This window comes from Ceratotherium simum, chromosome 32 (genome assembly GCF_057802395.1).
Source record: "Ceratotherium simum simum isolate JZ-2026a chromosome 32, ASM5780239v1, whole genome shotgun sequence".
In the NCBI taxonomy this organism is placed as follows: domain Eukaryota; kingdom Metazoa; phylum Chordata; class Mammalia; order Perissodactyla; family Rhinocerotidae; genus Ceratotherium; species Ceratotherium simum.
In genome coordinates this window covers 12,081,656-12,107,576 of record NC_141931.1, presented here as the reverse complement: position 1 = coordinate 12,107,576, position 25,921 = coordinate 12,081,656, and the positions used below count along the sequence as shown (strand labels likewise).

At 38.7% G+C, this 25,921-nt stretch overlaps 1 protein-coding gene across 1 annotated transcript in view; it reads right to left on the bottom strand.

Moving 5' to 3' along the window:
• The window catches only part of C32H10orf67 (chromosome 32 C10orf67 homolog), a 157,804-nt gene that overhangs the window by 37,445 nt on the left and 94,438 nt on the right, over positions 1-25,921 (bottom strand). The window contains exons 11-14 of the mRNA XM_087420748.1: positions 11,598-11,753; positions 11,120-11,161; positions 10,052-10,131; positions 9,912-9,977 (exon numbers count right to left, since the gene is read on the bottom strand). Of these exons, the coding sequence (XP_087276874.1) occupies positions 9,912-9,977; positions 10,052-10,131; positions 11,120-11,161; positions 11,598-11,753 (344 nt within the window). The remainder of the gene's footprint in view (positions 1-9,911; positions 9,978-10,051; positions 10,132-11,119; positions 11,162-11,597; positions 11,754-25,921) is intronic.

Here is a 25,921-nt window from a genome sequence, read left to right as displayed (position 1 = left end):
ATGCTAACAGGTGGAAAGGGGGTGAAAAGGGAAAGGAAAACTCAGAGGTGTGTAAGAGCAAACTAAGCTATTTGACTTGTTTGGGAAAGATATAGAAATATTGATAAGCTTAACAAGTTCGTAGGAGAAAAATAAGCGTAAGTATGGAAATGACCTGAATGTCTATTAACTGGTGAATGAATAAATAAATTGTGATATATCCACACAATGGAAGATTACTCAGCAATGAAAAAGAACAAATTACTGGCAGGCAATGCAACAAGATGGAGTAATCTCAAAGGCATTATGCTAAATGAAAAAAACAGACATGAAAGACTACACACTGTGTGATTCAATTTATCTGACATTCTAGAAAAGGCATTGCCTACAGTAACAGAAAATAGATCAGTGATTGCATGGGGTAGAGGGTGACTGGTTGCAAATGAGTATGCAGACTTATAGGTATGATGGAAATATATATCATATCTCATTTGAGATGTTATATAGCTTTATGCATTTATCAAAACTCCATCAAACTGTATACTTTAAAAGGGTGAATTTTATTATATATGAATTATATCTCAATAAGTGGAATATTAAAAAAAGGAAAATCAGGCCATTAGGATAGCATGCGATTCAAGAAAGAGTGATAAACAAATAAAATATCCACATAAATACAATCTGTAAATAATAACAATAGTAGTTCTAATTTGTGGGTTTAAAATACTATAACTAAAATACTGGACAAAAATAGTCCATAATTTGGGAGAATAACGATTGGAGCTAAAGTGTTCCAAAATCTTTACATTATTCAGGAGGGAGTCATGGTGATATTTAGCTACAGAGTTTATTAAGTTTAATATACATGGCAAATATTCAAGGATAACACTCAGAATAGAAAGCTATAAATTCCAGTAGAGAAAAACTAGAATTAAAAAAATGAATTATTAAAACACAATCAACATGAAAAATGGTAGCCTATCAATTTAATTCACTGGATTAATGGACCAAAGAAGAACTATCCCATGATAATCTCAATTATCTCAATTTTTTAAAAGTCCAACCCCTATTAATGACAAAATCTCATGGAAAACTAGAAACAGAAGGAAAGCTCCTTCATTTGATAAAATTATCCACTAAAAAAACTACAGCAATGAAGAAACTTACAATGCCTTCCTTTTAAAATTGGGACCAAAATAAGGATGCCAGGTCTTACCATTTCTGTCTATATAGTATTGGAAATCCAGGCAAACGTAGTAAGAAAAATAAAGAAACAATATAAGAATTTGAAAAGAAGATATACAAGGGCCATTATTTGCAGAAGATATGATCATCTACATAGAAAAGGGGACAGATCAACAGCAAGATGACTGTATATAAAAGCAACTTACACATAGGATTAGTGTTTTACAATAACCAAATAGCAACTGTAATAGAAAATAAGATACCTCACTGTGGCAAAAGCATAGTAAAGTATCTAGGAAACAAAGCTCAAGACTTTGATGGAGAAAGCTTTAAAACTCTTATTAAAGGATGTAAGGACATAAAAAAAAGATATGAATTAATGGAGAGATATACTATGTCATGTGCTGAATATAGACGTTTTGGTCAATGACAGACCACATATACGACGGTGGTCCCACAAGATTAGGACCCTCTAGCCTAGGTGTGTAGTAGGCTGTACCATCCAGGTTTGTGTGAGTACCCTCTATGATGTTCGCACAACGATGAACTCGCCTATCAACGCATGTCTCAGAACGATCCCCGTTGTTAATTGACAGGTGACTACATAGATGGGATGACTTGACATTATTTAGATGTAAATTCTCCTCAAGTTCTTCTTCAAATTATGGTAATTCTAATAAAACTCCAGCATGACTTTTGAGTACTTAGTAAGTCAATCTAAAGTTTACATAGAAAAATAAATATCTACGAATTACTAAGTCAATTCTGACAGAGAAAAGCAAATAGGAGAAAAAACCATACTAGATATTAACATATACCACAAAAATCATAGGAGAAGAACAGTTTGGAAAGGAAAAATAATAGACAAATAGACTAATGGAACAGAATAAGGAACAGTGACACAGATTCAGGAATATACTAGAACACAATATGTGCAGAAATGGCACCACCACCCAGTGAGGAAAGGGTGGGTTGTTTGGTAGACGGTGTTGAGGAAAAATACTTCACATCATATACGATGGACATCTCTCAATAGAGTCAAGAGCTAAATGTGAAAGGTAAATCAAGAAGGCTTTGCGTAAAAATGTGGGAGAATATCTCCATGGAGGCGGAGAAGGATTTTCAAAACACAAACCTAAGGCAAAAATATTGATGGGTAAAAATTACAATACAATAATTTCTGTACCATCAAGGACAGCATATACAAAGTTAATAGACTGGGAAAAGATACTTTTAACATCTAAAATTGACAAGTACTTAATAATAAGAATACACAAATAAATTTCACAAGCTGACAAGAAGGCAAAGGATGGAAAAAGGTAGTTCACAAAAGAGGGAAATCCTTCAGAGGGGAAAACATCAGATTGAAAAAAAACTTTGAAAGTCAGATATTACCAAATATTAGGACTCAATCTTTGAACCTCTCTCTGTTTCTCTACCAACACTCACTCTTGGCTGGTCTCCTTTAATCTCATAGCTTTACACATGATCTATACTAAGGCATCCCAAATTTACGCCTCCAGCCTAACCTTTCTCCAGACTCATATGTTCATGACTGCCTAGTTGACATCTACCCTTAGGTGACTAACAGCCGTCTTAAACTTGACATATCAAAAACTGAGCTGATTTCTGGCCAAAATGTGCTTGATTGTCTCAGTTGAAGGCAACTTTCTCATTGCTTAGGTAAAATCTGTGTAATCATCCTTGACTTTCTCTCTCACCTCATCTCCTATCTTTCAACACATCCCCTTGGGTCTACTTTCAAAATATATTCCAAATTTGATCATTTCTCAACACCTCCACTGCTCCATCCCAGTCAAACCACCATTGCGTTTTGCTGAAGAGAAGCAAATTATTTCCAGAACTTATAACTTTTCTCCCTGCTTTTCCTTTGGCCTCTTATCAACACAGAAGCCAGAGCAATGCTTTTAAAACATCAGATCAGGCTGGGTCTCTCCTCAGTTCAAGACTCTCCAATGAGGTTTTAGGGCACCAACTCATTATTCTGAATATTGACAAATAAAGGGAAAGAGTCAAGCATTGATCTTGCTTTTTCTGTTATCAACTTGACTTAACATAATTATCGCCATGTTTGTCCGCTTGGTGACCCTAGGAAACCAGCCGCACTAAAAGAATACAGAGAAGCTGCTTGTGGTGGGAACTGGCCCTTCTCCCACAATGCTAGCTGCAATTATTTAGGTTATAAAACTCCTGGGATGTCAAGGACAGGCACAGACCCGCCATCTATGCCAGTCCGAGATAAGTACCGGGAGTTACAGAGCACGTACACATGCGATAACAGCGGGAAGGAAAAATACCAAAAGTTCACATAGAGATGGTCTCTACATAGAAACATACATAAAAGCAATTCACAATTCTGCTTGGGTGAGAGTCTCGCCTGTCGGGGGGACATCTTGCCCAGGACCGCTGTCAATCGAAACTCCCACCTAGCCATGTCAATTCAAAGGACTCTCCCCGGGGAAAGGGCGTGGATGTTGTGAGTACCGGATCTGATGTTTTCTCTTTTCGGTCAATCTGACGTTTCCCTTTTCAGTTGATCTGATGTTATTTCCCTTCGGTCGGTCTGATGTTTCCCTTTTCGATCGATCTGATGTTTTTCCCTCTTAATATTTGACCTATTTGGATCTGTTTGCTACCTTTGCCTTTACCCTTCCCTATACAGTAAAGTATACATTCAGTCCCTTCGTCTGGGTTGAAAAGTTTCCTTTTACGTCTCCGATCAAATCCACCAAACCTCTCAAAACACAGCTACAATTCAGGGTAATCAGATAGTTGGGGGAAATTTTTTCTTTAATAGAATATTAGCTAATAAATGCAGAAGGAAAGATAGAGTATCACCAATTTGCAAACCCTAATGAAATATTGGACATGGTTTATGAACATCAATGGATGCTAAAATTTAGAGAAAGGTCAATGGTGAACCTTAGAATGTATGAATTAGGCTGATAACACTTGAATAAAATAATACAGCCAGACACTGTGTGCCTTGTGACGTGATGCAATAGGAATTACATAGCACTTCCACTGAAGTCGTCTTGACTAATATATCGAACCTGAATCTAATCAAACCTCTAGATTTAAAGATCAGTTTGTAGGAAATACAGCAGATAGAAGAACATATTAAATTATCACACACACACACACACACACACAAACAATCAGCCAAATCCAGAATGAGAAACATTCTACATAACAAATGAGCATATTTCTCCAGCAAATCAATGGACTGGAAAGAGTGGGGAGGAAAGTGGGACCATCATAGAAAAAAAGATTTAAGGGAAATAACAGCCAAATGCAGTGGTCCACTGTACCTGAATCTGGATTTAAATAAACAACCATAAAAGATTCCTTTGAGATAATCTAGAAACTTGAATATGATTTGGTCATTAAATAATACTAAAGAATTTATATTGCTAACTTTATTAAGTGTGATAATGGCATAGCGAATATGTAAAAAAGAATATTTTCTTATCAACTAAAAACAAGCTTCTGGTGATTTCCCATTTCAGAGTGAAACTCCAAATCTTTCTCCCTGCTCTTTGATACTTCTCCTCACTCCTCACTCTACTCCAGCCACCTGGCTTCCTCACTGTTCCTTGAACATACCAAGCAAGCTCCTATCCCAGGGCCTTTGCACGTGCTGTTCCTTCCTCCTGGAGTGCTCTTCCAGATAATCACACGGCTTGCTCCCTCATTCATTCAAGCCTTTGCTCAAACATCACCTACTAGACAGGCCTTCTCTAAACTAGCAACTCCTACCCCATCCTGCAGGGGCACAATGTGTCATATAATATGACATATTACCTCATATAATATGTCATAATCTGACATTATATATTCACTTGTTTATTGTGTCTCCTCCCAATAGAAGGTAAGTTCCAAGAGGGCGGGGACTTGATGTATTTTGTTTACTGCTCTAGCTCCAGAGTCTAGAAAAGGGAAATAGTAACCTTACTGGGCTGCTATTGGGAGTGTAAACTGTTACAGCCTTTCTGGAGAACAATGTAGCCTGCATACCATGACTGGGGTGACCATTTGACTTATCATCCAAATGAGGACACATTTGAGAATGGAAGGAAATGTTATTGATAATTATACTGGACAACCAGCTTAAACCAGAATCATGCTGGGCAAAGCAAGATGCTTGTTCACCATCATAGGACCAACAACCCTACTCCATTGGTACCAAAGGAACTCTCACCAAGACTTAAGAGGATGAGGGGTCACAGGGAGCTGGAGGAAACCTGACTGTCCACCACTAGAGGAGGAGATTAGTGACATGAGGTAAAGACATATTAACGAACATTATGCAGTCTCTACACACAGCAATATGAGTGGAATTTTTAAAAAATAGTGTGGCATAATCTTCAATTTTATAAAAATATGAGAATGACTTCATAGTTTGAGATACAAGAGTGAAGATGTTCAGGCTACTCTGCCAGTTTGAAACTGCATTCGTGTTAACCATTTCATGGCAGGCATCTTTGAGATTAATCATTTTGTTGCACCTATACGAGCAAAGAGGACTCTTTGGATTTTTCACCTAATGTAACTTTCCTAGTTGAAGAAGCTTGCTTGAGAAAGGATCTGTATCCAAATAACTAGAAGTACATCTTCTGAGAAGTAGGCTAGATAAACTGGGGGGAGTACTTTGGGTTAAGATATTTAGGAATGGATTAATATATGCCAAGAATGAAGCAAATTAGGAGGCGGCCTTAGCTAAGAAGGGAAGTTGGAAAAAATCACATAGATCTAAGTTCTGGGTTTAGCTTGTGATCTTAATATCCTTCTTCCCACACTCAGCCTAGGAAACCACAAGAATCAGAAAAAAGTACTGCTGTACCCTTCAGAGACACTGGACCTTTCTCCACACTCTACTGTGTATCTCCACATTAATCCTGGAGTCCCCAGTCGCTACTCATTGTGGATCCTACTTCTCTGATCAGCATCTTCAGACTGATAACCTTAGTTTGGTTACGTGCTTAGCTTCTTTTTCCCTTTTCCTTTTTTTAAAAAATATACTTTATTTTTTAGAGCAGTTTTAAGTTCACAGCGAAATTGGGAGAAAAGTACAGAGATTTCCCATATACTCCCTGCCCCCGCATACACACAGCCTCCCCTACTGTCAACAACCTGTACCCAAGTGGCACATTTGTCATAATCAATGAACCTACATTGACAGATCGTTATCACTCAAAGCCCCTAGTTTACATGAGGATTTACTCTTGGTGTTGTCTATTCTACAGGTTTTGACAAACATATAATTACATGTATCCACCATTGTAGTATCATACAGAATAGTGTCACTGCCCTAAAAATTCTCTCTGCTCCACTGGTTCATCTCTCCCTACCTCCTAACCCCTGGCAACCTTTCATGCTTTTGTTCTTTCCATAGTTTTGCCTTTTCCAGAACATTACATAGTTGGATTAAATAGTATGTAGCCTTTTCAATTTGGCTTCTTCAACTTAGTAACATGCCTATCAGTTTCCTCCATGTCTTTTCACGGCTTGACAGTTCATTTCTTTTTAGTTTGAATAATACCCCATTGTCCAAATGTACCATAGTTTATTTATCCACTGAAGGACATCTTGGTTGCATTCAAGTTTTGGCAATTATGAATAAAGCTGCTGTTGCATCTATCACCTTGAATTAACACTCGGTGATGCAACCAAACGCATTATGTCCCAATATTGTGTCCTAGTTAGTAGATTAAATGAGAAAACATAGAAAGTATGTAATAATACTGCCTTGGTCTTAAATATTTAGATATAAAGTCTGCAAAGACCAAAACTATGAATATAATTGTCAATATCTTGGTTAGTAGCAAATCAATTTGAAGTAAAACGGAGACGCTCTTGTAAATGGTAGCTGAAGTACAGGATGAATCCACAGGGAGAGACACAAGGTAAACCTTAAAGATGAAAGTGAGGGGGCCAGCCCGGTGGCATAGCACTTAAGTTCGCGCACTCTGCTTTGGCGCCCGGAGTTTGCAAGTTCGGATCCCGGGTGCGCACCAACGCACCGTTCATCAAACCATGCTGTGGCAGTGTCTCATATAAAGTAGAGGAAGATGGGCACGGATGTTAGCCCAGGGCCAATCTTCTTCACACACAAAAAAAAAAGAAACAAAGAAAGAAAGTGAACCCCACAGAAATAAGTAAGAGAAAGACATTCTACGCAGTTTCAGAGATAGTCCAAAATCCATGTGTGGGGAAACGAAATTAAGTGCGTGTTTAAGCTTTCCTTTGTTCTCAGTCTCGTTTCACCTGTATTTATATTCTGTCCTTATAATAACTGTGGAGGTAGTTAGGGCAGGTATTAATACGCACATTTTTGGGGACTACATCAGACTAAAGAGCTTTGGCAAGGCAAAGGAAACCATGAACAAAACGAAAAGATAACCCACCAACTGGGAGAAAATATTTGCAAATCATATATCTGACAAGCGGTTAATTTCTAAAATATATAAAGAACTCATACAACTCAACAACAAAAAACCAAGCAATCTGATCAACAAATGGGGCAGAGGATCTGAACAGACATTTTTCCAAAGAAGATATACAGATGGCCAACAGGCACACGAAAGGATGTTCAACATCACTAATTGTCAGGGAAATGCAAATCAAAACTACAATGAGATATCACCCTACACCTGTCAGAATGGCTATAATGAACAAGATGAGAAATAACAAATGTTGGAGAGGATGTGGAGAAAAGGGAACCCTCAGACACTGCTGGTGGGAATGCAAACTGGTGCAGCCACTATGGAAAACAGTATGGAGATTTCTCAAAAAATTAAAAATAGAAATATCATATGATGCAGCTATCCCACTACTGGATATTTATCCAAAGAACATGAAATCAACAATTCAAAGAGACTTATGCACCCCTATGTTCACTGAAGCATTATTCACAACAGCCAAGATGTGGAAGCAACCCAAGTGTCCATCGACAGATGATTGGATAAAGAAGATGTGGTATATATATACACACACACACACTACGGAATACTACTCAGCCTTAAAAAAGACAAAATCGTCCTATTTACAACAACATGGATGGACCTTGAGGGTATTATATTAAGCGAAATAAGCCAGAGAGAGAAAGACAAATGCTGCCTGATTTCACTCATATGTGGAAGATAAACAAACACATGGATAAGGAGAACAGATTAGTGGTTACCAGAGGGGAAGGGGTGGGGGGTGGGTGAAAGGGGTAAAGGGGCACATGTGTGTGATGATAGATAAAAACTAGACTATTGGTGGTGAGCACGATGCAGTCTATACAGAAACTGACAAACAATAATGTAGACCTGAAATTACACAATGTTATAAGCCAATATGACCTTGATAAAATAATTGAAAAAAAATGCACCTTTTTCAGAGCACAGAGTAGTTATCAGCACAGATGTGAAACACAAGCAGGAGTGCAAAGCAGCATGTTTTAGCACAAGGAGGAGATCTCTCAGTCACCATCTGGTGGTGTTTCTGTCATGTGAATTCTTGGTGTGCCATCGAGGATTATTTCAGTGTAATGTATACAGCAGTGTATAGAATTTTCTACACACACACATATAATACACAATGTTTGCTTATGAAATGCAGAGCAAACGTTGGGCATTATCGTCCCATGAAGTCATGTGTGACCTCAAGCTTGACCTATGACATCAGACCAAAACTGAACCCGTCTTGTCTTGAATGATGCTTGACTATGAGGAAATCTTGCAAAGCAACTTCCAATATGTGACAAAGAAGAGAATCCGGGAGAAATTACGGCAGAAACAAGAGAATAGAATATAGATTTTTTTTTTTTTTTTGGTGAGGAAGATCAGCCCTGAGCTAACATCCATGATAATCCTCCTCTTTTTGCTGAGGAAGACCGGCCCTGAGCTAACATCTATTGCCAATCCTCCTCCTTTATTTTCCCTTTTTCTCCCCAAAGCCCCAGTAGATAGTTGTATGTCATAGTTGCACATCCTTCTAGTTGCTGTATGTGGGACGCCACCTCAGCTTGGCCGGACAAGTGGTGAGTCAGTGCGCACCTGGATCCGAACCTGGGCCGCCAGTAGCCAAGTGCATGCACTTAACAGCTAAGCCACGGGGCCGGCTCCAGAATATAGATTTTTAACATGAACATGTTAGGACAAGGGGAAAAAAGTAGGCAATTTTCTCTACTTAGCATTGCTTTTAGTCTTTTCAGAATTTTCCAGTGTCACTTTCTCCATTTTTAGAAAGACAAAGATAACACAGGGAAGAGAAACTAAAATGTTTATGTGAATGAGAAATAGATCTGAGAATTAAGGAGGTGGTGTTGTTTTGTCTGGAAAAGGGAAGAGGATCTAGTATATAAAGCAATTTTACAAAGAAGATAAAGACCAGTTAAACATTATTATGTGCAAATGAGCCGAAGGACGTTTTAATAGCCTGGTGGGGGAAGCAACTGTGTAGGTCTAATTAGACCAGGTATCAAGAGAGTCTGTCTGTCCTGTTGACCTTTAAAGTTGAAACACTGATATGGGGAATGAAACAGATACTTGAATTATTTTTTCTTCGAAGTAACTTTGACTACTCTTCTATTTTAGGCCAATTATTTTACATTTCTTATTAAAAGTGCACAAGGGTATTTTATCTTAGTTAATATGTACAGAAAAATACAAGGCTCCCAATTTCCTTAAAAGATAGTTACATTTTTATAAATAGAATTTGTATATATCACTACACTATACCTGTTCCTGAGAACAAAGAATTTCCTTTCCCAGATTTTGTTTATCCGTTCTGATTCCTTCCTAAACCTGTAATAGATTTGTAGATGGTTAAATATTGTATTAGCTACAAATGAACAATTATGAATCATTATTACCAGTACCTTTCTGTCTTCTTTTTCTCATTCTCTAAATTAGCCTTTAATATTTCTATTTGCTCCTCCAGAAAACGTTTGTTTTCAGTCTTTCAATAGAAAACACATCACAAAGTTAATTACATGAACAAGACATCCAGTTTCTCCATAAATCTGCAAGACTATTTCTATTAAATAGCGCGCATAGTCTAACTACTATCAAAAATCATTTGAGGGGGCCGGCCCCATAGCGTAGCCATTAAGTGTGCTCGCTCCGCTGCTGGTGGCCTGGGTTCAGATTCCGGGCGTGCACTGACGCACCGCTTGTCAGGCCATGCTGTGGCGGCATCCCATATAAAGTAGAGGAAGATGGGCATGGATGTTAGCCCAGGACCAATCTTCCTCCGGCAAAAAGGGGAGGATTGGCATAGATGTTAGCTCAGGGCTCATCTTCCCCACCAAAAAAAAAAAAAATCATTCAAGGGAACAATGCATTACATTGACTTGCAAATTCTCATAAAATGGAAGAATTTAAGATTTTATGCCTCCATTTCCTGTAAATGATTCACTTAAAGGCAGCCAGCTCTAGACAATACTATGAAGCAACTAAAATTTATTTTCATCACTCCCCCCCTACTAGGTATCCTTTTTTCTAAATCTTGTTTTCCCTCTCCTACTTGTGGCCTCTCCAGCTCTTCATCGCAGGCTGCAGTTGTCCCCAGTTATTCTATTTCCTCTTTCTATCAAAACTGTTCTCAGGAAAGGATCTGACCAACTCAACCACATTGGAGCTTTATGTCATTTCTCAGTAAGGTTTATATTTTACAAGGGGACAATGTTTAGCCAAATGAATGAATCTCTAACAGTGGAATTGTGCATGTAATAAATGAGAGAGATTTCTTTGGGTGCAGCAGGAACGTATCCCAGAATCATACTCTAGAGGCAATCGGGTCCTCTATCTCTCCCTAAGACTGATTCTTGGTATAGCTTTCAAAATCATTGCTACTTTTTAAGAATAGCCCACAACAATATAAACAATAATTAGATTAATAATGGTCATATTAGTCATTATTATACCATAGCCACTGATTGTTTTACCGTCTTTTCTTTATGCACCACAACCGGTGTTGCATACCTAACCTGGCAAAAAAATAAATAAATAAAGGTAAATAAACATTTTAAATCAATGCCTAAAGATGATGTTTTTCTGCAGCTTATCGAAAGGCAACTGACACTTGAAATACACCAACCATAGTCCCACAGGGGTCTCCTCTGCCTTATCTAATTTATAAATCTAGTGTTTACACACTGTATTTGCATTTGGACAATTACAGCCCATTAAAACCAACTTTCTTACTACTATTTTTTAATTACTCTGTACTTGTATATTGGTCAAATTTTACCATTATACTTTTTTTTAATGAAGTGGACAGTTATCACCCAGTGAAGTCACAAGCCCTAAAAAAACCTTTTATTTTAAATGATCATTAAGATGAATTTTCACTACTATACCGCTCCGATGATGAAGAAAGCAGACAGCAATGAGAAAATATACTGAATGTAAAAATCGTTTTACCGTCACTACTTTCTCTACAATAGGCCCTTGATCTGTTGACTGTCCTGGTGGGGTGGGCTCTGCCGTGGAGCGCCTGGCGTCAGGTCTGGAGCCAGCTCTGGAGCCGGATCTGGAGCTGGACCTCGAGCCAGCTCTGGGAGTAGGAGCTACAGGGCTCTGCAGGACAAAGTAAAAGGAACCGAGCAATCAGAACTGAGGGCTGAGAAGAGAGAGAGAGAAGGAGAGAATGGCCAGGCAAGACCACAAGACTGCAGTGCTAGCGTGTGGTGAAAACGTGGGTGACCAGTGCCAAGGGGAGATGTCGGATATTCAATTTGAAATGGCATCTTGGTGGTGTAAACTGTCCCTGTCACTTACCTTCTTCAGCCTCCTCAAACTTACATATTCAAAGGTGTCGTGTGACTGGGTGCTTTTAGTAGAAATCATAGAATTGGATTGAATTGAGTGTCTGATTAAACAAAACATGAACTGGGATGACAAGCAGAGCTCAATGAGATTCAGAAACTCAATTCAATGAAAGAAGGAGCCCAGACACAGCAACAACCGCCAGAAGATGCCCTGGGCATCTGCAGAAACCGTGGGACACGCTGTAGGCTGCCACATGGCACAGAAGGTGGGTTTGAGCCAATTTTACTTACATCCGAAGGAGCAGAGAGAACTCAGCTGACATTAGCTGCCACATACAAAAACAACAAAATCTGTAATAACAGCCATAAAAACTATAATTTCTTGGGTGCCTGCTACGTGCTGGGTGCTTCCCATATATTACTATTTATTTCTATATACTAACCTATTGACTTCTTCATTCATATTACTTTAGATTTTTAATGATAGATAATGCATGCACATATTTTAAAAATAAACTACAAACAGTAGATATGAACATAAACTCTGACTTCCCAGAAGCCAAGGGTTTTGTTTTGTTTACTTCAGTTTTTCTCATTGTTATCATTATAAATAAATAATAGCCTTTATTGATTCAGACTCCCCACAAATAAAGATTAAGAATTTAGAGCACACATTATCTTCCACCTTCTCTCTCTCTCACACATGCCCGAATTTTTATTTGCAAATGTTTCCCTCTTATCATGGTTGCCTTTATTATAATTTCAATACATGTAAACTTCTATATCTTGAGTTATAGCTCCCTGCTGTGAAAGATGGGAAATTTATTTGCGCTTTTTTTCCCCAACACTCTTCACTCCCTCGACCACCCAGTTTTTAGAAGGAATGTTTTTACATTGTTAATATCTGTAGATTGTTCTCTAACTATAATTAACTCCTCCATGCTTTATCTATACATTGTTTCTAAAAGCAGAAATCTAGTAAATAGCATTTACAATGTGTTTATGTCAATGTTACTTACTATAAGACCGAGTAGTGTAACTGGATCCATAGAGAAGGAAATGTAAACTTGTTACTAAACTTTGCGCTGAAAGGAGACTCTTCCAAGGCTTAGTTAATGTTTCAACTTTTAATTTTTTCTAGCTTCCCTCACTCTTGAGTCATACCTGGTTTCTTCTTTTTCCTGTGTCCATATCATCCTGCGTATTGTTTGGTTAGAATATTTCTCGAGTTATTTTTTAATTTTTTTGGTGAGGAAGATCAGCCCTGAGCTAACTTTTATTGCCAATCCTCCTCTTTTTGCTGAGGAAGATTGGCCCTGAGCTAACATCCATGCCCATCTTCCTTTACTTTATATGTGGGACGCCTGCCACAGCATGGCTTGACAAGCGGTGTGTAGGTCCGCCTCCGGGATCCAAACCTGCGAACCCCAGGCCGCCAAAGCGGAGCACTCGAACTTAACCGCTGTGCCACGGGGCCAGCCCCAATATTTTTTTTCATACAGGTTCCGTGAATGAAAAACTTTTTGAGTTTTTACATGTTCAAAAATATCTTTGTTTTTCTTACATACTCAATTGATATAATCAATATAAGAATTAGGGCTCAAACATTTTTTTTCCTTTTGAAAACTTTGCTTTATTTTCTTGTAGCAATCAGTGTCCCTGATGAGAAGATTAGTGTTTCCTTTTTTTGTTCCATTGTAGATAAACTTTTCTTTTCCCCTCTTTTTAATTCTTAGAGACCTAAAATTTCACCAGGACGTACCTACTGTTTTCATCAATTCTAAGACACATATTTCCAGTTGCACTCAGCATTTTAACATCTTTGAAATTGAGATGTCTTACAGTTGGTGTGTATGTCACGATTTAATTGAAAGCAGTTTTTCCTTGCTAGTGGTACATAAAATAATAGTGTGTCTTACAACCAGTGGCATCTGAGACTTGATAAAATACAGTAGATATTCTGCTTTTCTTTTTAATTCTGCTTAGTGCTTGGTGGGCCTTTCCATCTGAATGTTAATGTTCTTTCCTCTTAGCTCATGGAAATGTTCTTTTATTTCTTTTATTACTGTCTTACTTCCACTGTATCTGTTTTGCTTTCTTAAAACTCTGTTAAGAAAGTATTCAACCTCTTGGATCTATCCTCCGTGTTTTAACTCTTCTTGTGATTTCTGTCTGCCATTTTGCACTATGTTCTGAGATCTTTTTTTCACTTTCTCTTCCAGACTGTTAATTAGGTGTTCTGCTATGTCAATTTTATGACTCAGCCTGCCCATTGCCATTTTTTTTATTTGTTACTTCCAAGAAATTGTTCTTTTCCTCAGACTGTTCCTTTTTCATAGCAGCCTGTCCTTGCTTAATGGATAAAAGTTTCTCTCGAATGTTTCCCAAAATGTATTTATTTTTAAAATGTCTTTTAAGTTCTTGTCTATGCCCTGAATTAACTGTTTCCTACAGGGCCAACGGCTTCGTTTGTTCTTTTACTCACTAAATATTTACTGACTTCCTACCATGTGCCAGGAAACATTCTAAGCACTGGAGAAGCAACAGACAAGAGAACAGGGCTGAAGTAGAGGAGACATATTTGAGAGGAATTAGGAAAGAGGCAGAATTTAGGGCACTGTTTGAGTGAGAAGAGAAATGCCTGTAATTTCTTATTTGGGCAACCAGATGGAGAATGGCACCATTCACTAAGATAAACACATAATAGGAATCGGGACAATTTTGTATGCTAGTTTTCCCTTTTTTGGGTAAATTCAGATTCAGACATTTTGAGTTTGAGATGCTCGTGGCACATTCAAATGAAGACACACAATAGGCAACTGGGAGAAGGGCCTGGAATGTGGGAGTGGGGTATATCCTAGAGATGTAATTGGGGCATCGTCAGTATATTACTTGAAGCTAAAGACTTGGATAAGGACTTCCATGAAATTTCTAGAAAGAGAAAAGCAGAAGGTCAGGGATGGAAGCCTGTGCCCAGGTGTGGCTGACCTGTAGCTCTGATTTATCCCTGTCTGATCGGATATTTCTCAGGACTGACTTAATCCTGAACCTGGGCCCTAACCCACTGCTCTTACCTTAGTTCTCTAAGCTCTGACTCTGACTCCATCAGTCCCCACAGTCCGGGAGAGCCCTTTGATGGTCCTAGAGCTACCCAAGTAATGTTTCCCTTAGTTGTCTACACAGTACCTCAAACTTCCTACAGGAAACTACCACCTACCACCACCAGGATAGGGGCTCAGTCTTCCCGAGGCCCATGTGATAAGAAGTTAGCCCAAAACAAAGCCTAAGGCACAACATCACCAATTTAACAAAAACAGTGAAAGGTCTTTGTTATCATTAGCCCTTCTTGGCTTTAAAAGAGTGAGAGTCACCGAGTGTCATTGTTGGAAGACAGACACTTTTGGGGATCCTTCTACCTATTTTTTCTCAAACAAAAGGCACAATCCACTTGGACTGCCTCTCTGCCCAGGGCACAGGAGTACGGAGTGAGTCCCCCACCATTTGGAGAAGAATGGACCAAGGAAATCACCGGGGTAAAGCCCCAAGCTTTGGAGGGCATGTACCAGTATGCCAATGGGAAAATTAACCCAACTTCTAAAAATTAATCCACAGAAAGTTAGAAAAACAAATTGGTAAAATAAATTTCCATGTAGAAAGACATTTGTATTTATTTATTTCACTATACCCAAAGTCACATCAGTAATTGAAAGTTTATAAAAAAGACTCTGTGTTTAAATTTGCGTACAGTAAAAATTAGTCCCAATTTTCAAGGCTCCCTTTTCCTGACTTTTACATAATGATCAACTCTGTAATAACCAAAGATAAGACTGTGTAAAGCCTATCTCCTGTAGAGCAAATAATTATTCAGTCTCTCCAAGAGACAATACTCTTACAATGACGAAGACAGCGTCTCTTTTCATTAAAAACCAAGCACCACATGTAGACTAGAGTGTTTGCCCTCCAGTTTGAGCTGAACTTTCAACTTTGCTGCAACACGTTATATTGAATCCTGGCTCTGTGCACATTAAACTGTCATTTTGTTTTGTCAGCTGCTGACATTCCAGTTTCTCGGAATACACATGCCGGTCTTTGTGTGGCTACTTCATTGACAGGTGCAAACATCGGACTGCTAAACAATAGACAGAGGTGAAAATGAATGGTAATATTAATATAAGAGTAGATAACTCCCTAAGTAGGAAAATGTAAATTAAGTAATTATAAAGATAAAAAATTGTGCTTAGAAATAAGTTATTATAAATAATTCTTATTTTCTTTTGAATTTGTATTATCTTATAACTAAAAATTCATAAGATTAAGAAATATGGTTCATTTATAACAGAAGTTATGATTCTTAAATTTTTTCTCATTTTTAAGCACTTAAAACATGTTTTAAAAAATCAACATTTAATAAGTATAATCTTCTAAATTAGGAATCAACAGCCAAGGTTTGTAATAGCAGAAGAAGTGCAATTATGTTTATTAGCTGTCAAAGATCAACCATATTCCTTATCATATCCTTTTTCTTTTTTTCTTTCAGTGAAAGAGTCATTAACTTCTTTTATTTCTCCTACTTGCAACACACATCCTTCTTCTGAAACTTTGGCAATTTTCTCTGGGTTTAATGCCTCCTGGCCTCTCTCATTTAAACCATTAAATATGTTACTATCAAAACAATCTTTCTAACTCATCATGAAGAAAGATAATCTTCTGTCCGTAACATTTCATTATTCTTGATTTTTATATTAGCATTTTTTTTCTTTTTACCTTCGAAGCAAACAACCATTTTTGAACACCAGTAATGTGCCAGTGGGTGGTGGTTGGTGGTGGAGAGGAGAGAATGATACAACCACATGCAAACAGGAGAGCCAGCCTGTGGGCTTACAATCTGAAGAGAAGAGACTTGAGAATTAGGAACACAGAGAATAAAATATGAGGCTGTATGCAATCAAGCACTAATCGTTCTGTAGGCCAAAAGTAAAAAAAAAACTTATCTACATATATCACTAGTGAATTTTCTTCTAACAAAATTGGTAAGCTAGAGAATTCTTTCAAAAATAGGACAAGACTGTTCATTTGATGTGCCCCAAGAGTGCCACTTCATGTCTGCCAAGGGGCTCTGAAACACCTTGGCAGACGACTGGGCTAGGAAGCCTACAGAATCCACGCTGATCCAGGCTGTATGCAAACCTCAAGCATGTCTTCTCAAAGGCCCAGAAGGCTACAATAGTCTATGTGGGCGTGGCCTCCTCACCTGGCTCCATCATCCTAGACTTTATGGTCACTGCAGGAAGTCAGCTACAGAAAAGCAGCATACACATCTTCCATCAAACTATCCAATCTAAGAAATTTGTAATCAAAACTCTTCCACGTTGGGAATGTCTCTATTAGAGATGATGAAACCATTGTTTATAATAGCAAAAGAATAGTAACAATATCTCAGGGAGGCACTAGTAGACTCATAGAGATTGGTTAAATAAATTGTGCTACTTCTGTGGAGTGAAATACTGTACATAATTGACTACATATATTCAGTGACATTGAACAATGTTATTCATATCTTGTGTATGCAAATCTGCATCAAGATTTGTCTGAAAGGATGGTCACAGAGATTTTCAATGATAAAAAAGAATCCTTCCACCCAGAGATAATCATTGAAAACCTCTGTGACCAGCCTTTCAGACAAATCTTGAGAAGGATTCTTTTTCTTTTTTTTCTTTTGCTGAGGAAGATTTGCCCTGAGCTAACGTCTGTGCCAATCTTCCCCTATTTTATACGTGGGTCGCCACCACAGCATGGCTGATGCGTGGTGTAGGTCCGTGCCCAGGATCCAAACCTGCGAACCCCAGCTGCCGAAGCAGAGTCCGCCGAACTTAACCACTACACCACAGGGCCAGCCCTGAAAAGGATTCTTTTTTACTTTCTTCTTTTGACATTTCTTTATTGAGCAAATTTTGTATAAGTAATAAGTATGAATCTGTTTTATAAAAAAAAAAATCAGACTTCTGGCTCCCACATGGGATGAAAAAAATGCCACTCCCACACTAACAAGAAAAATCCAGATATGCTACCAAATCACAACTTTTCTTGAACCCATCAGAGAACTGAGGTCACAAGCAGGTAACCTGAATTCCAAAGAGGAGTGAGCCCCTCCAAGGAGAGATGTGACACATGAACAGTCTCATCTACAGCAGAAGCAGCACCATGCCAGCTGCAACAAGTAATAAAAATAAGCTAAAATATAAAGAACTACTGAAAAGCAAGTGTGGGTTAGCAGAGGAGTCTGAAGTAGCTGAGGGAACATGTTAAAAGGGGAGTTCACACTCATAGCTCTTTTCCCTGTCTCCTACCAGCTGTTCATCGCAAAAATTCAGGGCAGGGCAGGAGACTTGTTGATGATGCAGGCTTGAGAAGGGGATCAGCTGCTGTTAAGAGAAAAGCACCCTCCTTGAGCCCTTCTATCCTAGGAAGCAAAAGTCTTAAGCCCCTGAGAGAGGGGAAGCAAACTCTCTGGCCAATAAGACTCAAAGAAAGTGACCAGTGGAGAATTGTTAGGCACCAAGCCCCATCCACTTCTCCCAGGCTATCCTTCCTGGGAAAGAAAAGCTTTCAACTGCTGGGGAGGACAACAAAGCCTCTCGGTCACAGGCATAGGTGAAGATATATTACTGCAGGGGGAAAAATAAAAGAAACATTCTCCTATCCTGGATAAGGGGTCAGTAATTGTCCTGGGCCTTAGAATATGTACTAATACCAAGTGGAGGTTTCCTACTATTGCAGGAGGGACAGGAAACTCCTGCCCAAGGTCAACTTCAGATACAAGGCAGAGGTAGACTGCCAGAGGGAAGAGGGGCAGGAATCCTGAGAAAGCCCACCTATGAGGGCCAGGCGCATGGTACTTCCCAAAGACTGAGTTTGGATTAGAACAACAACAAGACATCCCTTCCCTAACTTATGGAGAACCAAGCAATAGCACCATTACCAAGAGAGGGATAAGAGTACAGAGAAAGACATACTCCATGGCACAGGTGGACAGGTTCTGCTGAAAGCTGCGGGTGGAGCAGCACACAGAGAAAACTCTCTGTTACTCTAGTTCCCACTCTAAGAACATACCCACCACAAAAGGAATATCAAAGCTGTGGTCCACTAGAAGGAATCATAGCAACAACCAAACTCAACTCAACTCAACTTCTGGTGAGATTGGCTCAACCTCTTACAGTAACAGTATGATATAAGAAAAGGCATGCCATTTCCAGGTGAGAATACTGTTTACTTCAATCTCTACTCTTCTACACATGATGTCTGGCATTCAATCAAAAATCATGGGACAGACAAAAAGGCAAGGAGAAAAGAACCTGTCATCAAGAGACAAAATGATCAACAGAACTAGATTCAAAGATGACCCAGATTTTGTAACTATCAGATGGGGACTTTAAAATAACTATAATTGAAATGTTAAAGAACCTAGGAGAAAGGTAAACAACACACAAGATAGGGAATTTCAACAGAGAGATGGAAAATATAAAAAAGAATCAAACGAAAATACTAGAAATGAAAAAGACAACATCAAAGATAAAGAATTTCTTTGATCACTCATGAGTAGACTCAATATAGCTGAGGAAAAGAATTAGTGAATTTGATGGTAGGTCAAAAGAAATTCCCCAAACTGAAACACAAAGAGATAAAAGTAGTTCAAAATTAATGAGCATAACATCCAAGAGTTGTGGGACAATATTGAACAGTATCACACATGTGTAATTGGAGTATCAGAAGGAGAAGAGAGAGAGAATGGGGCAAAAGACATAATTGAAGATAATGGTGAAAAGATAATGAAAGACATCAAACCACAAATTCAAGAGGCTCAATCTGGAGAGACAGAGATTGAGAAAGAAACAACACCCAAAGACACATTATAGTCTAAGTGTTGAAAAGCAAAGATAAAGAGAAACTCTTGGAGGCATTCCAAAGTAAAAGACATATTGCAGACAAAGTTAAAATTTACAGTAAACTTTTCATCAGAAACTAGGCAAGACAAAAGACAGTGGAGTGACATCATCAAAGAATTAAAAAAAAAGAAACTGTGAACCCAGACTTCCATACTCAGAAAAATATCTGCCAAAAATGAAGGCAAAATAAAGATTTTTTTTCAGGCAAATGAAAGCTGAGAGAATTTATTACCAGCAGATCTGCACTATCAGAATTGCAAAAGGAAGTTCTTCAGGAAGAGGAGATATGATACTTGCCAGAAACTTAGCTCTACAAAAATAAATGAAAGATCCGGAAATGGTATAAATGAAAGTGTCAAATGCAAATCTTACTGTGGCAAATTATACCAGTTTTTGTTACATGAAAATATCTATATTAACTTTAAAATTTTTGAAGGATATAACATGCAAGGAACTCCAAAGAATTGTACTTTTGATGGAAACATTGGGAAAGCTTATCCAAAGACGTTTGGAGCAAGATGAATGGACAAATATGAGTTTCATAGTGACTTTCTGGAGAGCTCTTAAGAAACACTATCTTTACTGCTGAAGATTAAGCTATTTGGTGGGAGATTTCCAGAGTTTCCTACAAATTGCAGTGATTTCTACCTGATCTCTTATCAACTAGCTGCTTGGGTGCTTCAGTCTGAAATCATTTTGCTGCTTTCCTAATATTTGTTCTCCTAGCTCTTCCAATGGTTGTATAACAATCTAAAATTGTGTATTGAAATCTTTCTAATTTTAATATAATTACCTTTAAAATTATGCTTATGCCTTATCTAATGTGAATCAGACAGAAATGTTACGTATCTTAATCAGAATCCATCTGCGTAGTCTCAACTGGACAGACAGACAACCAGAATTACACTCCAGGCAGTTTGGGCTCCATCACTTCTGGTGGCATAAAACTAAACGTGGGTTCACCATATACTTTCAGCCATTGGGTTAACTGGACTCCATAATACTTCATGGCATTGGTTGTAGGTAACTTGTTTTTCTATTCCAGGTATATATATATTCATATATTCAACAAAGGAATGGCTTTCACATTGAGATTGGTGAAGAAGATCCTCAAGCTATTTTCAAGATTTTTAAAAGTCAAAATAAAAGTGTACTTTGATTCCTTAATAAAGGCTAACAAAACTTAACAACTCTTTGGATTTGGCTGGCATTAAATCAATTCAGTGAGATAACACTGGTCATCTAAGGTTGATCAGATATGCAAGTTAGGAGTAACATGTTACAGATAAATAAATACAGGAAAACAAATAACTTTTCCTTAATTAGTTCAGTATTTTTTATGAATAAGTAAGATTACATTGAGGAAAAGAAAACAAAGGGATATTAAATGAAGAATACATTCCTAAAAAAAAATTTGACACGTAACTTATATAAACTTATCCCCGGGATTTGAGGAGCAAGCTAGGACCTGGAGAGACTAGGCCTGAAGAGATCAGGGCTGGAGGAACTGACATGTTGGTAGAGCTAGATCCGAAGAGGGTGGCCGATAGTCCAGTGCCAGTGTCAAGAGGGGTGTAGCTACCTCAGGCTTGACTCTGGCAAGCATTGATATTGAAGCAGCTCTATGATAGAATTCACAGCACCAAGCGGCAGAACTGGTATATGCAATGTTGGCAGTTAGGATGAGTGACAGTATGTCAACTGTTCAGTCTTTTGGGGACCCAAGTCTGGGCAATGTCAGGACTCTGGCCAAATGACTTAGTGTTTAAAACAGGCCTCAACTCCCCGTGGGAACTGGAGAGAAACTCACAGCTAAAACCTAGGCAGATGAAATCGAACAACACCATGCAGTGAGGGGTAAGATGCTCTGTGGGCTCCTGAATGTCAAGTGGACACTTCTTCTGTTATGAGGGTGATATGACATGGGGTCAGGACCTAGCATCTGCCCCCATGACTGAGAGCGTCTAGGGAAGAAGAGAAATGGATACACATCTCAAATCTATCTTTTCCTGATTTCCACAGTAATATCTTAGGTCCTTAAGTTCAATTATACTAAAATATCATAACCTCTGCAAATAAAATGTTATAATTGTCCCGTAAGAAAATAAACAAGAAGAGACAAAGTATAAAACCCTTCAAGTGATTTTTAACAAATAATATTTTTCATTTGAGCAACAAATATTGAATATTATTTTCATTGAAATACTTTCAGTTCCAAATAGACTGAAAGTATTTATTTAATTTATCATCAAACTACTCAGAATAAAATAATGGAGAAAGTAAAAGCCACCTTTCAGTTGAATTTTAAATAGGATATTTCTCAGATTTTCTATTTCAATTCTCTGAGGGCAGAATTTAAAGGTGAATCATTTTAGTAATAAATGAAAATTTTGATTTTAAAATAAAACAAGTAATTTTAGTGTATTATTCCAATCATCTCTACATTTTAAAGTTATTCATAGTATGAAACAAAGATCCAGTATGATAAGAAAAATTCTTTTGTGTCAACATAATCTATAAAAATATAGTAAAAATCCTTTGACAACCTCTGAAGACCATGCACGTGTCCAGGATTGTCCCATCTCTGCATTATTCCACGAACCAGTGCAGCCAGATCAACAATGAGCAAAATGCTGGCTTCCTCAAATTGCTCTGCAAACCTATTAACTGCCTGCTTTATCAAACCAAGCCAAGGGAAAAAAGAACGAAATAATGATACCATGAACAGATTATATTATTTTCTTCTCTGATGGAGTTTATTTTAAACTCTATGTGCAATTTCATCAAATAAAAAGGTTGTATAGGAGAGCAACGGTAAATTTCAGAAAGAAAGATTTTTCCTTTACCCACCTAGCCTATAATACTATATATCATATAATAATCATTCTGTAGCCTATAATAATAATTTTTTATTAAATTACTAGCTTGCAGGGTGACTATGGTCATAATTGCAACACCCTTGCAAAAATATTTTACATAATTCTTGAATGTTAAAAGAATAACATTCTAGAGTTTTTATTGAAGTCTTTCATGCTTGTACATATGCCTTTTCATTGAGTGAACTTTAAGAATGGGAACACGATTGACTTTGTCCCATTTCCCACACAGAAGGGTCCTGATGCTTTCTGCAGATCTACGCACGCACCATATGTTCCATCAGCTCAGACCAGGTTACTCCTTGGAAGCTCAGAAGTCTTCCAGGGGAGCATGGACTGGGTGCAACCGTAATTAACTAATTACCCTGGGTCGGGGGGTGGGGTGGGGGGGAAACCTGGGAATCCAGTTTAACCTTATTATACGAAACCTCAGTATTTGAAATGTTTTACAGCTATCAAAAAATAAACTTTCACAAAAACACTGTACAAATACAAGTTTTAGGCTGCGAAATCTTTCATAAACAGAAATCAGGCTGCACTGTTCATATCGTGTTTTTCAGACTGGCTAAACACTTGGTTTATCACTGTGTACTCCACTATGTGAAGCACGTGTGCTGTTCCCACCGAATGACACAGATTTCAAAAAATAAGTATGATTAATTAGATAAGTTAAATGGCTGATGTCAAAAGTTCCTGCAGCAAGCTCTCCGTTTGGTGGTTTACATGTGCTAAATATTATAAAACCCTTTACAGGCAATTTTTAAGAAGTCCAGCGACCTCAATAGAATAAAATATTTAAAAGAGAGAAACAGGAAAATGAGAACCAGAATGCATATACTTTGGCTAATCTGCAGTGAAAAGTATACCACCTGGAAAGGTGATATAAGGGAGCGCCTATAACAATACAATTATTATGAACAACAAAGGTGTATATGATAGTAATAATGGTAAGCTAGAATAATATATTTCACTTTAAAATCCAGTCAATTAATATAAAGATGTAAACACCGGCTTACGTGATCTCTCCCCTCCCCTGGTGCAATTTTTACTTATTGTTACACATTAACCTCCAGTTAATGGAGTCTCTCCAGCTGATAAAATGTACTGTTAAGCTTCGGCAACATCAAAATAACAATCATTACAGTCAGAAGGAAAGACTGTGACACTGAGAGAAAATCCTATTGAAATGACACCTTCTCAGACATCCCGTCCGCCTTTGTCTCTCCCTTATGGTGCATTTTCCGTGGGTGAGAACAAGCGATATTTCTGCCCCTCGTGGCTGCGACTTTGGAAGCTCAATTTCAACCTGTAAATTGAGGATCCTGGAGTTTCTAATCTGCAATTCTGGGATTTAGTTACAGCCCTGGGCTTGCTGTAGGGACCAGGGCAGCTCCCCCATGCTGCTGTCCTCGTGGGATTGGAGGTTCCGGTGCTCCGTCCCAGCCACTGACCCTGCTCTGGAGCCCTCTGGGCCATCCTCTCAGAGCCTCAGACCACAGACTCCTGCCCCTTGACCTGATTTCATGGTAGCTGACGGAACCTTCTGGAACAGGACACTGCCTCGGCCACAGGCTCACTAAGTCCAGGGCTTAGCCTGGAGCCCCTCACCCAGTATGGCTGGTTTCCCTGCCCAGGACAGCAGGCAGCACCGCATACTCAGGCTAGGGCTTTGTTTTTTGTTTTGTAATTTTTGTTTGTTTTGTTTTGCAGGCCAAAACAAAAAACAAAAAAACCTTCCCAAGACCTGGCTTCTAAAAATCTTACTTCTAGACCCCAGGCACTGGTCAGTCATGCACCATATTTCCCCCTAAATGTCATTCTCCTTTGAAAATTACACTGGTTTCCAATTGTCTATACTGCCTAACTTTCTGCAGAGTGGAAATGCTTTTAGAGGAGAATGCTTTTTCTCCACTCATAGGGAATGACTTCCACTAACATGACACCCAGGTCTCTCTCTACCTGCTCGCTTACTCCTCCACTGGGTACCAGCAGTGAGCCATCAGCCCAGTGAGTCAGGCTATACCTTTCCTTGACCCCATTTGGAGCCAGGATGACAGAGGGAGCATGACTCTGCTCTGCACCTCCACAACGAAGTGTTAGAGAGGCAGATTCTGCCCCCCGTGAGAGAAGAAGGAAGAACATGTAGAAACAAGACAAGAGAGAATGGGAAATCAACATGGGCAAGTGGACAGAGTGTCTCTATCAAGTGTTAGACATTGGCTGTCTGTCACCACTTGGCTTCTAAGCTTTCTAAAAGTCCACATGGAAAAGGAACTGTGACTAGTTACACAATTCACCGTGCCTACAGATAGATCAATTGCTCTGAGAAATACAACTATTCTCATAACTAAGAGCAGAAGAAAGTCCCCCATAGGATCATCATAAAGGGAGATATTGTGTCGTGCAGTGAGCAGGGCCTCAGCCATGCCCACACAATAGGCCGATGTTGAGTTGAACATTACAGAGCTACTTATTAACATGCCCTTTCATGTAGACCAGTGTACCACTGTAGGTCCAATAAAAGCAATTCTGATTATTTAGGGGGAAGGTGATAAGGAGAGCAATAGCATATAATTCATGCAGGCATGTCTCCGATGGTGTGAGTTACTCCAGTTGCCAATTTGGTATATTACGAGCAAATGGACTGTATACCTGCATGTCCTTCAGGGAATCTTCAGGAAGCTTCTCGTAGATACTGGGCAGTAACGGGTTAGAGATTATACACCCTAGGAAGTGCATGGAATGTGGCCTGTCTTTGCTAATTTAATAGAGATCCACTAAGGCTTGGTGACTAAGCTAAATAAACCACCAAACCGGGGACAACGATGACAAGCTCTTTTTTTTTTCAATATACCCTTTTATTTTTTACATTTGGTAACATAGTTTCTTTCTTTCTTTTTTTTTTTTTTTTGGTGAGGAAGATCAGCCCTGTGCTAACATCCATGCCAATCCTCCTCTTTTTGCTGAGGAAGACTGGCCCTGGGCTAACATCTGTGCCCATCTTCCTCCACTTTATATGGGACGCCGCCACAGCATGGCCTGACAAGCGGTGCATCAGTGAGCACCCAGGATCCGAACCCGGGCCGCCAGCAGTGGAGCGCGCGCACCTAACCGCTACACCACGGGGCCGGTCCCGGTGACACCCTCTTGGGCAAGCT